The sequence below is a fragment of the Polypterus senegalus genome, chromosome 9, assembly GCF_016835505.1.
Source record: "Polypterus senegalus isolate Bchr_013 chromosome 9, ASM1683550v1, whole genome shotgun sequence".
Lineage (NCBI taxonomy): Eukaryota > Metazoa > Chordata > Cladistia > Polypteriformes > Polypteridae > Polypterus > Polypterus senegalus.
In genome coordinates this window covers 87818835-87838169 of record NC_053162.1, presented here as the reverse complement: position 1 = coordinate 87838169, position 19335 = coordinate 87818835, and the positions used below count along the sequence as shown (strand labels likewise).

Here is a 19335-nt window from a genome sequence, read left to right as displayed (position 1 = left end):
ATCTAATGCTGTTTTCTAGAGAATTCAGCGGAAAAACCACACTTTTGTTCAAACTCATTTTGAGTCCAGATATCTTTTGAAATTCTACTTGTACTGTTAGAGGTGCAGCCACTGAATTTTGTGGGTCTGATATATACAGTACCATATAATTTGCAAATAGTGATACTTTCTGTCCTTCTCTGAAAATCCATTTTATCTCTGATGCATTGTAAATAGCAGAGGTGACAAGGGGCATCCTTGTCTAGTACCACATTCTACTTTGAAGTAGTCTGAAATAATGTTAATACAAACTGAAGCTTTTGGACTGGCATACAGTAGTTTGATCCATGAACATATGTTAGAGCCAAACCCAAATTTATACAAAGTGGTATAGGTAATCCCATTCATCCATATCAAATGCTTTTTCTGCATCCAAAGTTAATAAGATCTCTGGAGTGTTGGACTTTATGCGTGAAAATATTACATTAAATAGGTGTCGAAGATTGGAAGCCAAGTGTCTACCTTTAAAAAAATCCGGCTTAGTCTTATGATATTACTGAAGGAACCATTTTCTCAGTCCTTCTGTCTAGGACTTTGGAAAGTATCTTAACATCATTATTCAGAAGTGAGATTGGTCTGTATGATGCACATTTTAATAAGTCCATATTTTTCTTTGGAAAAACGGTAATTAATGCTTGGCAAAAAGTTTAAGGTAGAATTTATTGTCTCAGGCTTCTATTTTCTTCTTTTGGCTACTCCCATTAGGGGTTGCCACAGCAGATCATCTTGTTCCATATCTTCCTGTCCTCTACATCTTGCTTTGTCACACCCATCACCTACATGTCCTCTCTCACCACATCCATAAAACTTCTCTTAGGCCTTCCTCTTTTCCTCTTGCCTGGCAGCTCTATCTTTAACATATTTTTCCAAATATACCCAGCATCTCTCCTCTGCACTTGTTCAAACCAACACAATCTCACCTCTCTGACTTTGTCTTCCAACCATCCAACCTGAGCTGACCCTCTAATGTACTAATTTCTAATCCTGTCCATCCTCGTCACACGCAATGCAAATGTTAGCATCTTTAAGTCTGCCACCTCCATCTCTGTCTCCTGCTTTCTGGTCAGTGCCACCGTCTCTAACCCACATAACAAAGCTAGTCTCACTACCGTCCTGTAGATTTTCCCTTTCGCTCTTGTTGATAACCCTCTGTCACAAATTACTCCTGACTATTTTCTCCCCCCATTCCATCCTGCCTGAGGTCTCTTTTTCACCTCTTTTCCACAATCCACATTACTCTGTATGAAGTATATGAAGTATTTAAACTCATCCACCTTTGCCAACTCCACTTCCTGCATCCTCACCATTCCACTGGCCTTCCTCTCATTCACATAGAAGGAGATATGGCTTCTCTCTGGCTTCTATAAAAATTGATAATGAAAGAGGAGCTAACTTGATTGAAATGTCTTTTATAAAGTTCAGCAGGGTAGCAATCGGGACCTGGTGCTTTCCCACTCTGAATTGAGTTTATAGTGTCTAGTAAATCCGGTAGTGTCAGAGGATTATCCAATCCCTCTGTACTGAGAGATGGCACAGAGAATGCATTAGATTGTGTCTTGTATTCTTTAAACCGAGTAGGACATATAGTAGTCTCTAAATGTATGCATTATATTTTTATGGCCAATGATTCTATCTCCGTCTGTAGTGTTGATTACTGATATTGTACTGTGAACTTCCTGCTTGTGGATTTTTTTTGAACTAATATCTTATTAGCCTTCTTTTCGTGTTCATAGTAATGATGTCATGATTTAAAAGTGAGTTATTCTGTTTCTTTTGTTGTCAAAAGGTTGAGTTCTGATTGTAAAGCCTGACGTTTCCTAAAAAGTGCCTCATTTGGAGACCTGGCATGTTCTAGATCATGGGTGTCGAACTCCAGTCCTGGTGGGCCGCAGTGGCTGCAGGTTTTCATTCTAACCATCTTAATTAGTGACCAGTTTTTGCTGCTAATTACGTCTTTTAATTAACTTGACTCAGGCCCTTTAGTTGTTTCTTTTTTCTTAACTAGCAGCCAAACAATGAGACACAAAACAAGCCACCACATCATATAATATCTGAAAATAAAGAAAGGTGAAGGTTTCAGTAAGTTTGATCACTCAACTCACCAAAACACTTTGACGATATTCTTATGTAAAACAGAAAATCAACAGTTTTGGAAATGTCTGCTGTGGCAGAACGAGAGCAACAACAAGCCGTGAAATTAAATAATGGGGTTTAATTAACAGCAAGAATTGGCTTCTCATTAAGAAACTGGTTGGAGTTTAAAGCCCCAGTTTAGCTGGTCATCTGTTGGCTCTTTTCATGTCTCATTTCTGTTTGGCTGCATTTTAATGAGTAAACGAATCAATTCAGAGGACTGAATCCTTCTAACAGGGCTATTAAAATGTGAATTAGCAATGAAAACAGGTCACTGATTAGGAAAAGGGTTAGAATGAAAATCTGTAGCCACTGCGGCCCTCCAGGCCTGGAGTTCGACACCTCTGTTCTAGATCTATTCTGGTAATTTCATTGATTAACTCTAAGGCCTTCTTCTTTTGTAATTTATTTTTGTGGGAGTAATATGAGATAATCTGACCTCTTAAAAGTTTCCCAGAGTTTTCCTGCAGAAACCACAGAGGATGCATTTGTCTCTAAAAAAATCAATATGCTTGGATATAAATTCTGTACAGTTCTTGTCAGCTAATAACAGTGGGTTAAGACACCAGCTGTGAGATGAGTATGTGGGCCATAGTCACGTGAGCTCCATAATCAGGATGGCATGGTCGGAGATAAGAGTAATGTCGTATTTGCAAAACTTGATCACAGGCAAGAAATTGTTATCAGTAAAGAAATAATCAATTCTTGAGTAACAATGATGTACTGGTGAGAAGAAGAAATATGCTCTTAAGTAGAAATTTAGAAATCTCCATGGGTGTGATAAATTATAATCAATTAAAAACTGTGTGATTATCCAGGTCTGGATTTAAAACACAATTAAAGTCTCTGGCCAAGCTAGCAATTGATGCAAATACATTTTGGATAAAGTCTCTATCATCCACATTGGGTGTGTAGATATTTATCAAAATCACTTTACAATTAAATTACTCATAACCATCGCATATCACCCGTCAGGATCCGATACTACATCTGATACTACAAATGAAATTGTTCTATGAATTAAGATTCCCACACCTCTAGTTTCTGCGGTGGGCTGGCGCTCTGCCCGAGGTTTGTTTCCTGCCTTGCGCCCTGTGTTGGCTAGGATTGGTTCCGGCAGACCCCCGTGACCCTATAGTTAGGATATAGTGGGTTGGATAATGGATGGATGGATGGACACCTCTAGTTTTCTTTGTATAGCTGGAGTGGAATATTGGCCAGTCCAGTCTCTCTGTAACCGAAACTGATCCTTGCTGATTAAGTGAGTCTCCTGTAAAAATACTGCCTAGGCATTTAGACCTGTTAGGTGAGAGAATACCTTCTTCTTCTTTAATTCATGATTAAGACCTTTGACATTCCAGGTCACAAAGTTCACTGTTTGGTCATATAGACATTGCTTCTGAACTTTTCTTGTTATTTTATAATCTTAAACTAAGGTTGTACATTACTGCATATGATAGCTTTAACCTTAATTTCCAATTTGCCAGGTGTTATGGTTATGAAGCCTATTGTTGTGTTGGCACTTACAATTGTAGGGATGAAAAGGATAGATCAGAAATAGCTTGCTTTCTCTCTCTCCTCCCCGAGACCTCTGCCTCCCCATTTTGCCTCCCCAAGTGAGACTACACAAGACTTTGTGAAGTCCCAGTACTCTGACATGCTTAGAGACAGAGCATGTCCAGAACAAAACAAGCCCCCAAGCAGTGGTATAGAAAGAATACAATAGAGCCATCTATTGGAAATATATTCCAAATACTATAAACTTAGAATATAATCTTAAACAGGCTCGAAAGAATAAACCCAGGGTATGATGTTAAACAGTACCCATGGAGATGCAGATAACGTATGACAGTATAATTCTAATACAATAAACCATTGGTGTCATGTTAAACATTCCTGTTTGGGGGGAAAAAAATGTATACATATATATAAAGTATGTATCATTGTATTATATATGATAGCTTCCACAATATACACATACATACACGCATGTATATGTAAATATATACAGTATATGCAAATATGTATGTATGTATGTATACACAGGATACAGGATAAAATCACCAATAAGTATTTTAATTTCTTTTGCCTCCTTGTAATGTGGGTTTCCACCAGTTCTTTATATATTTCTTAACCTGGAAGTGCTCCTACTCTTCCTCCCACGTGACTTGCCAGCACTTCCGGGTCAGATGGAGAATCCCAAGTCTTTAATCAGCCCGGAAGTACTGTGGGGCTTCCGTCCTCATGACTTCAAAATACTTCCGGGCTGTAAGCGAGGCATGACTCCCCAGGTCCTTTAATAGCTCCCTCTGGCGGCACCCAACAGGGCTGAGAAACTGGATTCCAAGTCCCAGGATGCCCTCCGGGAATCCGGGGCACCGCTACACTCCACGGGAGCTGCCATCTAGCGTTTTGGGGAAGGTAGAGTATATTCATGCCCATTTGTCCAGTTTAAAATTTTTGGTAAAAATAGTAAGTACCACTTTGGGATGTGGAAAACCTGGAAAAGTTCTCACAGTCATGGAGAATATGTAAACTCTGCAGATATAAACTAAAACTCAAACAGCAGTTGTAATCAATACATCATCAGAGGCCCAAAATAATGCCACAAAATTTGTTCAAAACTTTTTATCATAATTTTCCTGCTATTCAGGTAGACATGTAAATTTGTTAAAAGCCATGTACTCCTGTTTGAAGGTGATTCTTATAAACTGTTGACATTAAATCAAAAGCCATCCCAAAATTCCAACTGCAGGTTCCATGGCATATTTAGTAACCTATACAGAAGTTTTTCAAAATATTGGTTGGTCCTTAAAACTGAAATATATATAATGAAATATATATATATATATACATTTTGTAATTATTCACTTAATGGTAGATTAAGGGTAAATGTGGATGTGGGTGTGAGCGGTTCCACTGATGGACTCGTGTCTGTCCATGGCTGTTTCTTACCAAGTGCCCAGGCTGACCCACTGTCCTGATTTGGATTAAGCAGATTTAAAAAGGTGATGTTACTTAATGGTCAGTTTCCTGTAGAACATTAGAGTTATTAATTGATTTTTTTTTCACACATATTATCAGAAATCTGCTTCTTGGAATTCTAATCATAGTGACAGATGCTCAAAGGAAAGTAAACTCAAAGAGGATGAATCACATTGAATGAATTGATTTCCATGACTGCATTACATGGTCACTACTTCACAGCTGTCAAACATTGATCTACAAGTCAGATAATTCTATGATTATCTAACCCTCTTTCTAAATGACAGATTTGGGCCCAAAATAGCATTTTTCACAGAATCCACAAAGTTGGATTTTTGCATTTTTCTAACAGCTTGATCATTTATGATATACTGTATCAAGATGACTAAATGTTAATAAAAGGCTAGTGAATCTCATTGTAGAATTTGTGGGAACCTTTTATCAACTTCAGAAACAAAATCACTTTCATTTATAAGTGGGACCCAAATAACTCCAGAAAGAAACCCATTAGAAGTGGCCAGCATGTTCAGTCGCACATTTTTCCTAGTAAAGTCTGCTTACAAAATGCTTAGGATTAGATTGAAGTGGAATGGTGGATTTCATGGCATTTCAAGGCTGACTTATTGTCTGTGTGAAGTTTGCATGTTCTTCTTTGTTTGTATGTGTTTTTTTTGGCTTGTTTTTTGCAGGTTTTTGCTTTGCCTTCCAGTTATATGCAAATTAGTATAGTAGTTGACTCTAAAATGGCCCAACGTGTGTGCACATAAGCCTACTCCTGTTCCTTATTTGTGTGGGGCCTCTATGTTTGTGTGGCTTCTCTAGTCTCCTTCCATGTGAATTTTGTGAATTTCCCCTGGGGATTAATTATCTATCTATCTATCTATCTATCTATCTATCTATCTATCTATCTATCTATCTATCTAACTATCTATCTATCTATCTATCTATCTGGGGCGTGTACAATTAACAATTCTAAATCAGTCCACTATGAGAGTATTGTAGGTGAGTACATGTGTACGTCCAGTCCTGGAGGCTGCATTTCAAATCATGTCTATGTTGGTCTTCTACAAGTAGTCCTGGGGCCTCCCACATCCCAAAAATGGATTCATTAGATTAGCTTGCAACTCTAAACTGATTCAAAATGACAGAATGTGTAAGTGTGTGTCCTGGGACAGGCTGATTTCCTGCTTTGTACCCAATACTTCAGAAATAGGTTACCATTTCCCACAATGCTGTAGTGGAGAAAGCCAGTTGAGAAAATGGATGGATGAAACTTACAGGTTAATGTGTACCATATTTCCATGGTGTATTACTTTAAATAAAGGATACATTCAAAAGTAAAGGCAATTTGAAAATTAAAGTTCTGTCTGTCAATCTGACTAAAACAGGTAGAAGCTGACACAATACGCATTCATGATGGCTTATGGATAGCTCGAACATGCACAGCGCAGTGCTCTGCCATTAGTCTAGTTGAAGACAAGTTCAAATGAACATGGACACTCCACAGTGGGATTGCACCAGTACTGGACAACGTCCTGTAGTGATAGTTCTTTTAGCAAAGGGAGTGAAACCTGCTGAAATTCACCACAGCCATATATATTCATATTCAAAGCAGTATTGGGCTTTCAATGATTTCTACAACTATTCCTTTTCCCATCTTGGGTCCTCCCTGCATGGAGTTTGCATATTCTCCGTGTGTCTGCGTGGGTTTCCTCCGGGTGCTCCAATTTCCTTCCAAAGGCATGCAGGTTAGGTGGATTAGTGATACTAAATTGGCTCTAATGTGTGTGTAGCTGCCAAAATAAGGTGTGGTCAAACACGGGTAAAACGCATGCCGAAAGAAATTTCAAAGTCCAACAGTTCATTTTAAAATATTTAGTGAAAGTTAAAAGCAAATAATCCACACAAGAATAAAAGAAAAAATAGTTACACACGTAGAATAAAAGGCAAAAAAAAGGGAAAAAAGTATCTTGTCTAAACTTGGCTTTTCTTGAGAAACTTTAGTTATTTCTGTACTTAAAAGTTCTTTACTTCTTCTTCTCTACTTAAAGATTCTTAAATTCTTATAAACTAAAAAATTTTTAGCTTCTTCTTCTGTACGCTTTACACGTACGGCACAGCACATAAATTAAATGCTGTTTTCTTACATATTTACTTCACACACTCAAAAGACCCATAGGCCGATTGGCACATAAGCATGTGCCCAGGCATGATTTAAAACCTTATGCCTTCCATACCTTACTCAAGGCAAGGCTGTCACTAACTGAAGATTGTTGTTTTAGTCAAAACTGTTAGAAATGGCAGGAATATACCAATACAATTCTATTTACGGGGGTTATAGGAACCTCCCATAGATTATGCATTGTCATCTAGTAAAATATTAGAATCTTATAGAACTGGGAAAATAGCTCTTACAGTGTGGTTGAGGTGTATGTGTGTTTGCCCTGCGATGAACTAGAACCCTGCCCAAAGTTTGTTTCTGCCTTACACCCTATGCTAGCTGGGATAGGCTCCCAGCACCCCCCCACGACCCATTTCAGGACTAAGTGGGTTGAAAAATGACCGACTGACATTACAATGGGAAAGAGGATCATAGATTTGCACAAATCAAAATGTCTCTTGGAGACAATTCTCAACAATTTCAGATTTCATTATCATCAGTTCAAACAAGTGTTTGTAAACACAAGTTATCAGGAGCTGTAGTCACTTTGCCGAGGTCCGTAAAAAGACCCAAACTGTCCCCACAGCTGAGAGGCAATTGGTCCAGATGGTCAGATACAATCAATGAATCACCAATAATTAGTTTTGCCAAGAGCTAGAAGCTGCTGGAGCACTTGTGTCACTTTCCACAGTCAAGCAAGTTTTATATTGCCATGGGCCAAGAGGCTGCCATCCAAGAAAGAAGCCCCTACTCCAAAATCGACACCTTCAAACTCGACTAGTTTGTGGCTGATCACATGGACACAGAAAATGCCTTCTTGAGGAAAGCTTTATGGTCAGATGAGACAAAGATTGTGAGGCATTTAACCCTAGGAACAGTGTCAACTGTTAAACATAGTAGTGGAAGCAACATGCACGGGGGCTGTTTGCCTGCCATTGGTACTGGTGCACTACACAATGGGAACAGAATAATGAAGAAAGAGGATTAGATCAGAATTCTACAGCAGAAACTCAAACAATCAGCTTGAACATTGGAACTTGGACACAATTGAGTGTTCCAATGGGACAGTTGCCCTAACCACACATCAACACTAGTTTTGCAATGGCTAAACAAGACTAACATTAGATGTTTGGAATGTCCATCAAAAAATCCTGACTCCACTGAAAATATGTGCATTGTACTTAAAAGTTGCGTATTTGCCAGGAAACCAACAAATTGTGTTAACTTCTACAAGTTCTGCAAAGAACATGAATTGTGCCAGAAGCATGCTGATTTCTATCAGAAGCATCTGACTGAGATGAACTGTGCTAAATACATGTATATTTTTGACCCTGTATGTATCATTGTGACACTAAGATGGTTTCAGAAAACCCATAATAAATTAAAACTTTACACCACATTTCTGATTTTTTTTCTCCAATAAACATTCTGCCACAGGGAAAGAACAGTTGTAGAAATCACTGGACTGCTGCCCTGACATATGTGTCTGTTATATGAGTGTATGGAAATTTTTCACCACAAATGTAAGAAAACAGTGTAGGAGAAGGGCTGCAGTGCTGTTTTCTGTGTTGTGCAGCTCCTTACTTTTTTGTTCACAGTTGGATGACACTGCATCTATCGGCTAAGATGCCAATCTCAGCAGTTACAACACCGTAAATTTTAATAACGACAACTGTTATCTAAAAAGCATAATAGGGTGTTTTGTTATGAACAAAGATTGTCACATTTGTGTTGTAAAATGCAACTAACAAAAAGTTAACATCAGAAGGGGCCCACAGGCTATAAAATATTCTGCTACTCTTTTATAATTCTTGCACTATGGATAATCTGTATTACTTTATTCATTAAAGTATATGTGTTTTTCTTAATAATAATGCTCATCCCATAAACCTGAGAAAACTAAGGGCTTTATGTGACCCTTTACAAGTTTATGAACTTTACACTTAAACTGAAGTTCATTTCTTTTCCCAGAGAAGGTGACCTACATGGACACATGGGGGAATGAAAAAACTTCACCCTGTTCTCCTTTTGAGACCCCCTTAAGCAGGCAGTGATTTTAGGAATCCATGCCCTTAAGTGTTTACAAGACCTGTGATAGTCTGCTGAGGATGCTGTCACAATACGTGACTTCAAGTTGAACAGCATGGCACACTTGGCACAGCAGCTCCCGAATCTCATTGCCTTGAGGATGTATAGGTTTGCAAATACTTTCTGAAATCATCTGAAAGTGCCTTTGTGCTAATTTTCTGGTTTAGAACTCTAAAGCTTAATCTTTCTGGAATCTATTTTTCTTTTGACAAATGATTGTTAGTTTTTCTGGTAACAAACACATGGATTTTCTGGTCTACTCTTTTCATTTCCCCACCTTATAGTGATGAGTCTAGAGTAATCACACAATATGTTTATTTAATTTGTAATATATATTTTCTAAAACGTTTAAAACATTCATTTCTAAAAGATCCACTTGTCTGAAAGCTTCAATAATAAGCAGATTGCTTCATAAATTACACAATACCAAAACAGATTTAGAGCCATACTGCAGAGGAACCACTCTGAAACTGCAGGAGCAAATTTAGGTTCAATTTAAATACAGACAAGTAAATACTGTACTTCCTTTAAGGCAAGTACAACGACCCTGATTAAGAAAGTACTGTATATTCTTAAAAATACTAGTTCTTTAATGGCGCTTTATATTTTTTTGTGTGGTTCCTCGTAGACCTATTGCTTGACCGAAGAACAATTTTTTTCTGGGAAGGGTTTTTTGCATATAATGTTGGTTCTCTGTGCTTTAAAAAAAAAACTCCCTAATATGTAGGAAAAAACTGAAATCTTTCATTTATGGCAGGTTACATAGCAGGACACTAACAGATTATGAAAACTTGGACTCAGCCTGCATTATTGTATGAAAAAAGATTCCTTTAAAATTCATGACCCATTGGTATTTCACAAATCTGTTACCATCTGTTCATGGTTATTTCCTGCATGGAGCCTGTTAGGGATGTAAATAAATAAAATGTCTTTCTGGAACCTTCATGTGGATGGGTCTTTTGAGAATTAAAAATGGTTCCCCTATGCATGGCATCACTCTGAAGAACAACTCTGGCACCTTTATTTTTAAGTGTGAACTTGGAATGAAAATTGGGAGATTCTTTAATGGCCATGGGAAACAGCAAAAATGTTCTGGTGATGCCCAGGGACTGGGTGGACAATGGCATGAGTTGGTGCCCCCTCTAGGGCTGCTTCCAGTCTTGCAATAAAAATGCAGCAGGCACAGGCTGCTTCAAACCCTAACCTGGGATAAAGTAGGTATAAGAATATTATGTGATGAGATATGTGAGATTTTTAGACGTTCTGCAATACTGTAGTTTGGGGGAAATAAGTAATTTGAAAAGTTACTTGAAATCTGGAAACCCCTGATCAAGGAACTGTGCAGCCACACGTGATGCCTGAATAAAGGTGGGAGCTCCAAATGGTCCACGAGTCCCACTGCATTGAATACTCTGGGTCAAAGCCTGAAACACTAAGGAGCAACTTAAGAACATTTAAATTAGCCAGAATGCCAGGTGGGCTGGGCTGGCCATGGAATCCCTGTAGATTTTTTTCAGCCCTCCTGGCCATTTCATCTTACCATCATATTCCTCTTTAGTAACATACAATACCATATTATATATATATATATATATATATATATATATATATATATATATATATATATATATAAGGACTCTACGTTTCTACCAACGATATATCTACAGAATGTTATGTAAGCATATTGATTTTTTTTTTACTTATTCATCATTATTCTCACCTAATTTACTTTATTTTTCTTTTCTTTAAACTGTTTCTTTGAACTACCTCCTACGAAAATGTGCTATAGAAATAAATGTGGTTTGTTGTTGTTGGAAAAGTAACGTCCTGCATTTCAGCATTTTCAAGCATTCCAGAAACAATAAACATTTAGCTCATCACTTGCATTTAAATAATCTGAGTTAGTTTACGTTTACAATATCATATACTTAACGTTTAACCAATATCCCAGTTTTCGTCAATGCGTTCCTATTGATCCTGAACTGCATTCTAAGCATACTTTCGGGCACTTACTGTATGATCTTATAGGTTATGGTCCTTAATCTTAAACCGCCCAGTAATTTGAACACATCAGCCATTTATAATTTCCGTTCAATAAATTGAATAGCGCAGCCCCCTCCCCTTCATGGTTAGGATCCCTTCAGCGCGCAACAGAAAGCCGTCATGGGGTCTGTCATCCACTTGATAGGAGGAGTCGAATGCGGAGAGCCCCGTTTATTAAGATGAGCGCTGCGTTTCCGCTTATTACATGTCGTTTAATTTTTCATGGACTAACCCTGCAGATGTTTGCTGCAATTATACATTCCTGAGCTCTGCCACTCTGGATTTTTTCAGAAGCTTATCAAGACACCAACATAATAATAAATTGGAAAAAAAAGAATAAACTTTAACAAAAGAGCACACAGCAGGCTCCCACTTCAAGTGGCATCTTCCTGAGGAGTCCTACACTAGCACCATTAAAACGACAAATGAAATGAACGCTAATTTTCAGGTTACTAAACTTTAATAAACTTCGATTCCAAGAAAAAGAAAGAAATCAGCAGGAAAGGATACTCAAGAAGAAACCCCCTTGTACATGTAAGTGGAGTCTCCTCTTTCTTTTTATTGCTCATTGATAATCACCGTTATGTTTTACATCTGCATGCGAGCCTTTTATTTAAATTCTTTTAGAATTGAATCACAGCCCAGTTATCTCCATGGCATTCGTTTCAAGAAGCGCAAAACGAATAAAGAAATTAAATGGGAAAAGGAAGGCGTGTGGCATCTGCACTTTTACTGAAAGATTCTCATGTGCCACCATCGTGTCACCAAATTAAGTTTTATGATAGAGACATATCGGAAAGAAGCTTCGTAACTGTTTAAAAACAGAATATGAGCACGTTCGCTTCTCACTGTGGAATTCATATGCATGTTTTACAGGGTTTTAACAACGCATCGCCTTTATATCTGGTGTTCACCTTTAAGAAAACTTTAATAAGAAATTAAAACTTACATGCGAACAACGCCGATAGGTCGGTGTCGCTCACTATTGTAGTGGCGGTCCCTAACATACTGAGGCACTAAGACATCTCCGTAGCTACTGCCATTCTGTCCATGTTGCTCCATCATGTTTAATTCGGTGGCTTAATTTTTGATTTCTCTATATTTCCAGGTTTCCATAGAAATGCATCGAACTGCGCATTTTACTTCTTCCAGATACACCGGTGAACACTGAGGTCTTTAATCAAACGTAATGGATTCACTGCGTGGTTCTGATTTGTCTTAGTATATCTGTTTATTCAGCAGTTGGCCACTAACTCAAATTTCAAAATTAATACTCAAGTAACGCGCTAACAGAATGCTGTCCTGTTGCGTGACATCATTTCACGTGCTCACAAAATGTGCAAAAACGGAAAAAATTGCTAATGATCCGTGGCAGAATGGCTTCTGTGATGACTGACGCCCCATGCCAAGTTTACAGGGTCTTTCAGTGAAGGTGAACGCCTTGTAGAATTTCCTTACAAATCCAACATGTGCATTCAGTTCCAATTACAAGTCACTACGTGCGTGCGTTCGCTTGGACCTGTGACATCCAAAAATAAAAATCGGTATAATCATTAACTGCATTGCACTAAATTAACAGAGAATGCGACCAACAAATGCATCGATTTACTGTGCATTCTGAATCCTTAACTGTAACGGCTTGTGACTATAACACGGCACAGTATGCGTGAACGTGCAGACCATGTGTAATTGTGTGTGTGTCTTGCATTGCAGTGGGTTTCTGACTTGCACCTGAAGCTGCCCGGATAGGTCCCACCTCCCCGTACCCACACCCGGCGAGTACCCTGAAAAAATAAATACTGACTTGGGACGAATGTGCAAACTCACTCTTAAAAATTAAGGTGGTATTGTGCTTCTTTAGAGCGATACCATAGGAGAACCATTTTTGGTTCCCAAAAGACCGATCCCACATGAAGGTTCCAGAACAAACCTTTACTTATTTAGATCGGTAACAGGCTCCATGCAGTAAATAGCCTTGAATAGATGGTAACAAATTTAAAAAATAACAGTGGTTCGTGATTTTAAAAGGACTCTCGCTGCATACAATATCACAGAAGGCTTTGTTCAGGTTTTCTTAATTCTACCATACATGAAAGATTTAATTTTTTTCTACATATTGTAAAGTTTTTCAAAACAGAAAAAAACCAACGTCATATGCAAAGACCTCTTCCCACAATGAAATTGCGCTTTGTCAAGCAATGGCCCTATGAGGAAACACACAACTTAGTAAAGAACTATAAAGCGCCATTAAAATACCATTATTTTTAACAGTGTCCGGCACTTGCAGCAAGTTACATTAAAAAGCCTTAAAACAGATTAATCAAAAGTAAGCAAATTCAGAGGGTCTCCACCCATATTCAAAAAGTGAGTTGGAGTGTGAAATGTATTGTGCGATTAAAATCGTCACCGATGTGAAAACCTTAAAAGCACAGTAATTGAACCCCATGGATTATACTGCATAGATACCAATACCACTAAAATGTTTAATAGGAAAGCTGAAAGATTATACTGTGTACAATGTACAAGAAGAGGCCCATTTCTCAAAAAGGAATATTCCATATATGGAATTTCATAGCGATATTACAAAATGTGTGTTAAAAAGGTTTGAACATTTCGGAGGAAATAATTAGCAGCGCTTCTACTTTGACAGTTTTTGTCTGTGGCAACATAAAAGCCGCCTCTTTCTATCCATTAAAAGAATACGTGCCAGTCAACGTTGTGTTGGAGTACATTTTGGATTTATAAACATATTCATCTCGCCGGCTTGTCTGACAAACTGAAGAACAACTTAATAAAAATGGCTAACTTAATAAAAATGGATAGACATTTAATTAACCAATTAACTAAACAGCTATTTACATAAAGAAATAAATAAGTATACACTTAAGTATAGGAAACGAATAAACAAGCAATCGACAACTAGAAGCACAATTAACACATTCATTCGATCGCCCATCTATCTATCCTGTTCCGATCCCCATTAATCAAGCTCAGGGTCACGGAGTTCACAGTTCAGTGTATCTCCCAAGTAAAAAAATAACGGAGAAAAACTCTCAACAGGGACAGTCCATTGCAAGGCATATTCGCGCACTTACTGGACTAGTTTAGAGTTGCCGTTTAACCTGATGCGAACATCTCTGGAAGAAAACAAGAATACCAAAATGACAAGAAGAAGAAGAAGAAACAAGTAACCGCATGCAGAGCATTTTCGTGATGTACCTCGCTGGTTCAAACAAGGCATTCCATTATTTATCACGGACAATTTTGTAAAAATACGCTCGTTACAAATAACGTATTTTAAAAGGTCTTCCCATTTTAACTAAACCCAATGACATTGATCAATTTTGCTAAACTCTTAAAAATAATTATTCTGGGAAGTGTTCTTTGCATATGAAGATGGTTCTTTGTGCTTTGAAAAACTTCGTCATATGTAGGAAAGAAAATAGTTAATATATGGCAGGTTACCTAGCATGACAATAAAATTAAGAAAACCCGAACCCGGCCTGTGTTACTGTATGCAGCAAAAGTTCTTTTAAAATGAGAAACCCATTAGTATTTCACAAATCTTGTACCATCTGTGCATTGTTATTTGTTGTCTGGCGCATGTTAGAGATTTGAATAAACAGGTGCTTTCTGGGACCTTCATATGAATGGTATTATTGCGAACCATTACTCCGAAGAAGCACTCTCGCACGTTTATTTTTAATAGCGCACTATTAAACATAATGAATATGAGCACTTCGGGATCCCAAACGATATAGAAATTAGAGCTGCATAAATTATAAAACTCGTCAAGACCGCCGCCATTCATTTACCGAACGTGCACAAAATGTTTTTTGATCATATTTTTGACCTTTCTATTAGACGCAATAACTTCGTACCGTTGGTAATAAAAGTCTTTAAAAAATGAGTCGCAAATAAAAGTTAAAACACAAGTACCTCACGACCCTGCACATGAATAACGGTTATAGTTTCAAAGAATGAGTTAATAAATTTCATGCTAGGAAAGGTAACGAAAAAATGAAGTTTGTTTTCACCCGTTGACGCTGAAATGGTAAAAATGTTTTTTTTTTCGCCATTTGTACCCCTTTCTGCTTTTTGTTTTTTTATGCGCACTAACCTAGGTCGTCTCTGTTAATATATATGCCTGTATATTTTATATCGCTGCAACAATGTACCTAGTTTTGAGATATGGAAAATAGGTCTTAAACCAATGTTAACGTGTTTCTTTCTGTTCTCCCGCTCAAGACTTCGAGTAGACTGCGCCTCCCTCGTAAACCTGCTAGAAGACTGCTGAGCTAAATGGTCAGGCTGCTTGCAGATATGAACTTCAGCACGTATAGCCCTCGGAGTCGATACGTGGATAACTCGGCGGACGCGTTCTACGGTGAAAACGGGACCATCAACGTCTCCTACAGCAACATGTCCATGACGGGATGCAACAGAATCATGATCCCCAACGAGCTATTTTTGACCCTTGGGCTGGTGAGCCTTGTGGAAAATATTTTGGTGATTCTGGCCATCATAAAAAACCGAAACCTGCACTCCCCGATGTACTACTTCATTTGCTGCCTCGCCGTCTCAGACATGCTAGTCAGCGTCAGCAACGTGGTGGAGACCCTGTTCATGCTTCTGATTGATCAGGGGGTGCTTGTGGTCACCTATGATATCCTACGGCTCATGGACAATGTGCTCGACATGATGATTTGCAGCTCTGTGGTGTCCTCCCTTTCCTTTCTGGTCGCGATCGCTGCAGACCGCTATGTCACTATCTTTTACGCCTTGAGGTACCATAACATTATGACCACACAGCGAGCAGTCGTCATCATTATTGCCATCTGGGCTGCGAGCACCATCTCCAGCACTCTGTTCATAGTATATTATATGAACATCGCCGTCATCATCTGCCTCATTGCTTTTTTCTTCGCCATGCTCATCTTCATGGCTGGGCTCTACCTACAAATGTTCACCCTGGCGCACATCCATTCCAAGCGAATCAACGCCTTCCAGAAGCTCCGGCACCAACAGCAGGCCACGAACATGAAAGGTGCCGTCACCCTCACCATCCTGCTCGGGGTTTTCTTGGTCTGCTGGGGGCCCTTCTTCCTGCACTTGACGCTAATCATCACTTGCCCCAGCAACCCGCTCTGCGTGTGCTACTTTAGTCATTTTAACCTGTTTCTCATTCTCATCATCTGCAACTCCCTCATAGATCCTGTCATCTACGCCTTCAGGAGTCAAGAACTGCGGAAGACACTAAAGGAGCTGCTATTCTGTTCCTGGCAACTGCACTGCTTTGAATGTTTAAGTTGTACAAAGCTCTGAAATTGATTTTAAAATGTAACGCAAGACAGCTTAAGCGATGTTTGTAAAGTGAACTGCACAATGCCTGTCTATGTACAGCAAAGAACACAATGCCGTGTTGTAAACTGCTTTTAAGATGTGAAAAAGTTCCGTGTTCTGTACATAGCATCGGGGTTGAAACAACTCTTGACGTCAGTGTGAACTCCACGTCAAAAGCGTGAACATTCTAATGTAACAATGTGAAACAATACAGAATGGATTCACACTGATTTTCTTTGCGCAAAACCAAAAGTAAGCTCGACCCATTTCAGAACCAAACTCTTTGCTGTCCCCGATCTCTTATAATAATTTTAACATTTTACATCATAAGGCAGATATCAGTTTTCTTCTGTCAAAATGAAGCACACGTTATTTCCACCACAAACACCCTGCTTCTAACTCGATCGTTATAAATTAAAAAAGCACGCTCTCTTGTACATTTGTTTTACAGTAACACCTGTAAAAAGGAAAACGTTTAAGTAATATAATTTACATATGACAAAATATTATTTTAACAGTCATTGTATTTATAAACCGCTTTATACTTTGTAGGTATGGACTTTCCACTTACACGTATGTTTTATAGTTACAGATACTATACGTTATAGTGTCCCGACAGGGAAGCAAGGACAGACAGGACATGCAGGCACACACCAAAGACCGATTTTGTCTTGACAGGACTGCTTATTGAACAGAACGCTCCTGATCAACCCACTTCGGTCAACAAACCGCACGATACCTTTCGTACCAATCAAATACCTAAACCTGCCCAGCCGGCATGGTATAAGCATACTGGAAAGGTGAGATCTCTGTTTAAATAATCAAAAGATTACAAACTTGTTTCGCTTTATGCTCACTTGTGCTTCCCCTCATTTCAAAATCATGTATGTAGTTAAATAAAAACATTTACTCGAGGTTTCGCTACACTGTGGAACCTTTTAAAACATATCGTTTTGTACTATTAATTATGACAAGCTACATACATATTTATATGATAGTAACATGAAAAACTGTAAAAGAACTCTATGTAATATTGATCATTCAACCAATAATAATATAAAGCTTAAGAACACCAGACTGCAGTGTCATCCAACGCGTATTCGTTTCACCTGAAGCACCACTAGTTTACAAGTAGCCAAAATGAGACATTGGCTTATTTAAATCGTCTAAACGTTTTTCTGCCTTTTGCAAGTGATCGCAATTATCAACATTTTCTGTTTCTTATATGATCATTAACTTAAACAAAATCCAAAGATCCATATATATCGATTTGTCCATTTTTAATACTCAGGTTTAAAGTCAGGAGAAGCTTAAGCTCTGGCAGGAATCTTCTCAGCGGTGCACTAGTCCATCGCGGAACACACTCCTACTCGCGCAGAACAGCTTTGAGTTATCAAATAAATCGTTCTCTGCGAGATTTTGGAGGAAAGTGAAACCCGAACAAAAAATAACTTCAACGTTTACATTGGCGGGTTGCGGGCATCTAGCGCAATACAGTTGCACTAACTACTGCGCCACAGTGCACACTTTTGTTTACCCCATATAAATATACTATTTTAATTTAAGTGTATCATAAGGACAGGTCAGCCCATACATCGGATTCTGCACGCGCCGTAACTGAAATCAAATTCAGAAATAAGGCAGGATGAATATTATGAATATTGATCATTTAAAATTGCGCCTGGCAAGCACCAATACGCTGAAAAGGAGAATCGATTTCCACAATTTCTGCATAAACTGTTACTATAAGATTAACCGTGCATGTACATAGGGCAAAATAAAATCAGGAATCTGTCTTATCCTGAGAGTATTTTTCGAGGACCTTCATGTAGCTTGAGCGTTTCTGTATAAATATTACTATGAAGAGGTAGAGTGTTTTTTATACGACCTTTTTCTTTTCACTTTGCTTAACGGTCACCGTCATGAAACAGTGCACGATCTGGTAGATTCGAACGAATTCGCCATAAACTGCCACATTCATTCTAGTTTGTCTTTTAGATGTTTCCAATTATTAGTAAATTTGCAACACAGGCCAACAATAGCAGAATAATTTTCTGTTCCCGTTTGGCTCTTTACTGCTATTGAATAACTTGTCCGAATTCGTTTCGTCTTCAACAGGCCTGTCAACACAACTCGTTGCGTACTGGTTTGGTGGTAAACTGGGGTTCTACAGCGGGGTAAAAACGAACAAGCGAACTTTAAAGTCTCTAAGGTTGAGGAGTAAAGTCTGTATTCTTGGCAAACAGTTGAAGCAAATTTAATATTACATTTATTTGTTTAACATATCAGAGGAGTGATAAAACCAAGAAAATATTGATACTATTTACCATGCCAGTTCAATTCCATCACGTGTCGAGGAGATTGATCCTATCCCAGAAGTATCGGGCGTGCCGCCCACAGACATAGAATTACTAGACGCCGCATGACCAGTAGCATCGCACGTCAACGTCGCCGCCATATTGCGAGTGGCACTGATGTGGAGTGAAGTAATGGATAAAGATGCCTCACGCATGAGCTGCTTGGGATTGTAGAAACCGCTGTAC

General features: G+C 38.5%; 1 protein-coding gene across 1 annotated transcript; it reads left to right on the top strand.

The window, feature by feature from the left end:
* The first annotated feature begins 11678 nt into the window (after positions 1-11678).
* mc1r (melanocortin 1 receptor) lies at positions 11679-19239 on the top strand. Its single transcript, XM_039763407.1, has 2 exons — positions 11679-11983; positions 15698-19239. The coding sequence occupies exon 2, from the start codon at positions 15752-15754 to the stop codon at positions 16772-16774; it is 1023 nt and encodes a 340-aa protein (XP_039619341.1). The 5' UTR covers positions 11679-11983; positions 15698-15751; the 3' UTR covers positions 16775-19239.
* The last annotated feature ends 96 nt before the right edge of the window (positions 19240-19335 follow it).